Source organism: Melitaea cinxia, chromosome 29 (assembly GCF_905220565.1).
Source record: "Melitaea cinxia chromosome 29, ilMelCinx1.1, whole genome shotgun sequence".
Classification (NCBI taxonomy): Eukaryota; Metazoa; Arthropoda; class Insecta; order Lepidoptera; family Nymphalidae; genus Melitaea; species Melitaea cinxia.
In genome coordinates this window covers 862,179-867,574 of record NC_059422.1, presented here as the reverse complement: position 1 = coordinate 867,574, position 5,396 = coordinate 862,179, and the positions used below count along the sequence as shown (strand labels likewise).

The 5,396-nt window shown below is 37.7% G+C and overlaps 1 protein-coding gene across 1 annotated transcript; it reads left to right on the top strand.

Moving 5' to 3' along the window:
• Nucleotides 1–682: 682 nt before the first annotated feature.
• Nucleotides 683–5,099, top strand: LOC123667877 (gastrula zinc finger protein XlCGF26.1-like). The gene is made up of 2 exons (XM_045601711.1): nucleotides 683–1,728; nucleotides 4,043–5,099. Exons 1-2 carry the CDS (start codon nucleotides 965–967, stop codon nucleotides 4,926–4,928), a joined length of 1,650 nt encoding a protein of 549 aa, XP_045457667.1. The 5' UTR covers nucleotides 683–964; the 3' UTR covers nucleotides 4,929–5,099.
• Nucleotides 5,100–5,396: the final 297 nt, after the last annotated feature.

Sequence of the window (5,396 nt, the reverse complement as noted above, 5' to 3'; positions counted from 1 at the left end):
TTACAGGAAGTAACATCTAGCGGGCTTACTATTTTTAGCCTTAGCGTTTCATTGAGGAAACCTTTATCCAACGATGACGAACATTGATTACATCGAGTATGAAGATGTATAAAATAATATGAATCATAGGCTATGCTTTAGATTAAGAACCATCGAATTATGGGGTTTTGGGGGGTGGAGGGGGAGTTACACAAGGTAACACTGCCATCATTCGGAAACCAATGGTTATGGCGATATCCAAAACAGAATCGGAGTACCCACTATCCTCGTGGTCGTGGTCTGTCCTACCCCTATTGTTCTTTAGAAGCTGGAGGCGTGGAGGGAGGGCAGCCCTCGCCCACCGTGCGAAAGCGCGTAAACGACTGCGTAGAGGAACGGCTGAATCATAATATGAAACATCAATATAAAAAATATAAAGTAAAAGGCTGCTTAGATACATGATACTTACACAAATTTAAAACTGCTGTAGCGACATCTATGTCGCGACACTGCAAATGCATTGCATACTTTTCTAATGTTCAAACAATCTACTGTTTTTAAATTATTTAAAGTAATTTCTTACTTTTTTTTTATAAATCAACTTCTTATTAAAATTATTCGTGAATTTTATTAGTGACCATTTTTAATTTTTATGGTAGATTCAGGTCATTCAGGTATCCAATAATGAATAATCACAATATTTTCTTCTCGTCAAGGTATACGAACGCGTCTTTATTTACTCTATCATATTTTTTTGTGTATTTATTGTAGAGAATTTATATTATCTAAAATTTCATAAATTATTTAACATTAATTATAGTTTTATTATGAAATAACTGTTTAAGTTAAAACCTTAGAAGCCCGTGCTTTACCTTCTAAAAAATAAATTATACATGAATATGTGACAAAAGGTTATTAATTTTAGTGAACAATTGTAAATTTTATTTGTTTTATTAGAAAATAGTGATAAACATTGTAAATAAACATGGAAAAACCGAGGAACACTTATTGTCGGTTTTGTGCGGAACAAAAAGCGGCTGAAAAAATGTTAAATCTGTTGAGTGACGAAAAGAAACTTGACGAAATTTTGGTGAAGTTAAATTTTCTAAACGCACGTTACGTCGAAGTATCTAACACAGATACGTTACCAAAAACTATGTGTTTCGTGTGCTACGACTCCCTAAGCATGGCTTATAACTTCCTGGACCGCGTAAAGAGAGCACAAGAAGTTTTATCAAACATATTTAGTGATAACGAAAAAAATGATTTTTCGGACGATGATAAAATGATTGGTTTCGATGAAATGTTGAATACAGACGCTGAAGACACAAATACAATCAAACAAGAAGTTACAGACGCGAAGAAACAGCCAGATACATGTTTGGAAGTCAAAAAAGAGCCGAAAGATGAGATTGACCAAATGGAAACCAGTCAAGACAGCCAATGTGATCAAACAGTGAATGTACAGTATATTTTAGACGCTGCGATGTGTAATGTACCTTTAGAAGGAACTTTGTATGCAAAAGAAGTAAAAGAAGGCAGTAAAAGATCAGTATCAACATGGAAAGAGTACCCTTGGTTGTGTGCCCACTGTAATATCGAATTTCTCGATATTGTAACGCTACGTCTACATTCAAAGATGACACACGGAAAGTGTAATGCGTATGTTTGTATAGACTGTGATAACTACAGCGGAGGCGACTTTGATTACTTTATAAAACATGTTAAATTACATAGAAAGAGATTGAGGTAACTATTATTTAAATCTATTTATCTAATATGTAGTGCTGTGTGGCTACGGCACTAAAGAATTTAGCCACCCCCTCTCTTCCCGTGGGTGTCGTAAGAGGCGACTAAGGGATAACAAGGTTCCACAACCACCTTGGAACTTAAGAAGCCGACCGATGGCGGGATAACCATCCAACTGCTGGCTTTGAAATACACAGGCCAAAGACGTCTTCGGTGCGACAAAGCCAGTACTGCGGTCACTAACCCGCCTGCCCAGTGTGGTGACTATGGGCAAAACACATGAGTTCTCGATATTTTTGGCGTAAACTTGTGGAGGCCTATGTCCAGCAGTGGACTGTATAGGCTGTAATGAATGATGAATGAATGATCTAATATGTAACTGAGGTAGGGCACAGCAGTAAATTACCTGCTCCAAATATAGAGCAGCCTGACTGGGGTAGTACCTCGACCTTACAGAAGATCACAGCTAAATAATACTGTTTTCAAGCAGTATTGTGTTCCGGTGGTGAGTAAATGTCCAGAGATACTGAGGGGGATCGGGGGTGATACTCGGTCGGCAATGCTTCTAATGTTGCAGGCATCTGTAAGGTATGGTAATCGCTTACCATCAGGTGAACCGTACACTTGTTTGCCAACCTAGTTGTATCGAATAAAAAGGTCATATGTTGTGGAATTTACCTCAAGGAACTTCCTTGTAATTTTATTTCTATAACTTAACAGCTATTTGTCTGATTAGAAAAATTGTATTTATTCGATCAACCTATTTACTCCAGGCAACTTACATTAAATAGAGATTCATCGCTTGTTATTATTATAAATATATTACTTTAAAATGTGCTGAAATACCCAATTATCATAATTCAGTCCATAACATACCACCACAATGTCTGCATAATTTAACATTGTGTTAACCTTTACAAACACAAATAATATATTTGGAAGCTTTTTAAAGTTAAAATTAAAAATGAAAATGTCCAGTTTTCTTACAAAAAATAAAAATCAGTAAAGTATTATTTTTAAATTATTAATTTAATAATATGTATTATCTTCACTGTTTTTAATGAACCCCTCCCTGCGTGCGATTTTTAAGTCACTCCATTATGACTTGGATTTCACTTAGTGGAATGTTCTGCCTTCTCAACAGCAGCAGTTTTTGCTCTCTGATCGATGTGGAAGCTGCTGTATGACTCCGAATCCATCTTTCGAGGTTGTCCCATACATGTTCGGTCAGGTTTAGGTCGGGATTCTAAGATGGACATGGTAATTGCTGAATATTGACTTCATCAACAACTTCAGCAATAACACTCGCGGCGTGTCCACTGTCCACAAGTTTTGTTCGTACACTAAAACAAAACTATTGCCGACAAATAACACAATCAGAATAACACGTGATACTGTTAAGTTTATTGCATACTTGTAAGCATTAATGCTGTCTGTATCGAAGATGGACAATTCTATCTGAGCGTTGAAACAAATGCCACATCAGACAATTATCGATCATTCCACGTAGCCCTGTTTCAACCTCAAAACATTTAGCAAACTTTTTACCGCGCTATCTATACACACGCTGGCGTCCATTAGGATCTCGCAAAGCATTTCTTAATTCTTCAGAGAAGAACTCCATACCATTGCCCCGAAGTCCAATTTAAATATTCGGTAAGAAAAATTAAGTCTCGCTGTTTTGTGAGCTACGGTCAGTTCTGGGAAACGAAGTGGTTGAAATGATCTCAGGGCCCTCTCTGCTAACCTTCTTCAGAAGGTTCTCAGGCTCAAACTCGCGTTTCGGACCTCAAACAAGCTGTTACGAGCCTCAGAAGATGTAGCTAACCTATTTGTAAAACTTTCGAGACTTTGTAACAATTATTACTCTCTGATGTACATCTGCGACCTTTACTTGACAATCTGGTGTAAGAATCGGTCCGTCTGTAATACCCGCACCGCACTGGCGACCGCATGATTTCTAATATGAAATATCGACTTGGAAAATAATACGATGGAATCAGTTTGACCCCTGCCCTCAAAGTGAGGGTATGTAGAGATTTTTTCAACCCCCCTCCCCATTCCCTAATGAATGGCTCCTAACAGTCGACTGATAAAGCTATATTTTTTGTTTCGATAAACATACATATATAATATATAGTACATAATTATATTAATAAATATTTATAATACACCCGGATTTGGGGTGGGAATCGAACCCACAACCCCCGGAGCAGAAAACACTACAAAGTGCACCAACGACCTAGTCAAAACCAAATTCTATACAAATTCCTTAGAAAACTATATTAATACAAATATTTTCATTTAATTTCAGAAAAAGATGTCACTATTGCGACGAAGCAGTGAAGGAAGACTCACTATCAACTCACATACAGGACCATTTCCAAAAAAATCAAGTATCCTGCAACATGTGCGGAGAAATACTAAAAAACCACGAATCTCTACAGAAACACCTCGGGGAATACAGCACGGCGAAAGTTAAAAGAAAACCACGTAGGAAACGTGGAACGCCATTAACAATAGAAGACTTGACTTGCAAATTGTGCAAAAAAGTGTACAAAAACCCGAATAGTTTACGCGACCATATGAAGATACACACTAATGACAGAAAACGGAATTACACGTGTGACAGATGTGGCAAAATGTTTTATAATAAAGGAACGCTGACATCCCACATTATGGCTCACGATCAAGTCCGTCCACACATATGCAGGATATGCAATAAATCGTTCCTATTTCCGAACATGTTGAGGAGACACGTCGAAATGCATTCTGGTGTAAAACCATTTTCGTGCGAGCAATGCGGACGATGCTTCAGATTACAATACCAATTAAATGCACACAAAATAATCCACACAGATTCTATGCCACACGTCTGCACATATTGCAATAAGGCCTTCCGATTCAAGCAAATCCTAAAGAACCACGAGAGGCAACACACTGGGGCGAAGCCCTATTCGTGTAAGAGTTGCAGTATGGAGTTCACGAATTGGTCGAATTATAATAAGCACATGAAGAGAAGACACGGTATGGATACTTCAAAGAAAAAAATAACGCCAGAAGGAGTGTTCCCAATAAATCCTCAAACTGGGGAACTTGTACAGTTTAATGATGCAGGCACGGAAGAGTGGAAAACAAAAATTATGATACCCGGTAAACGGGGAAAGAAGAAAGTCATGAAAAAAGAAGAGATTATTTAGGAATATTGGAATTTTAGAGTTTTAAGACGATAAGAGGCAATATCCACTTTGGGACTTTTTACAGCTAGGCTGAAAATGTTAGTCCCATAATGCCCAATATCACAATCGTTATCAACATTATTCATTACAGCCTATACAGTCCACTGCTGGACATAGGCCTCCACAAATTTACGCCAAGAATAACGTGAACTCATGTGTGTTGCCCATAGTCACCACGCTGGGCAGGCGGGTTGGTGACGCAGGGCTGGCTTTGTCGCACCGAAGAAGAAGAAGGGGTACAACTTGACAAATATTAATATTCACGAATTTTTAACAGAGTTGTATCACTGCAAAAACGCTCTTTCCGTGACTATCTAAATGTAGCAGACCTTCTGTCTGAATCGTGAATTAGACCAAAAAATTAATAATTTTTTTCTGATAATGCCCACGTTAAATCCATAAAAACTGTATAACTCTACTTACATCATC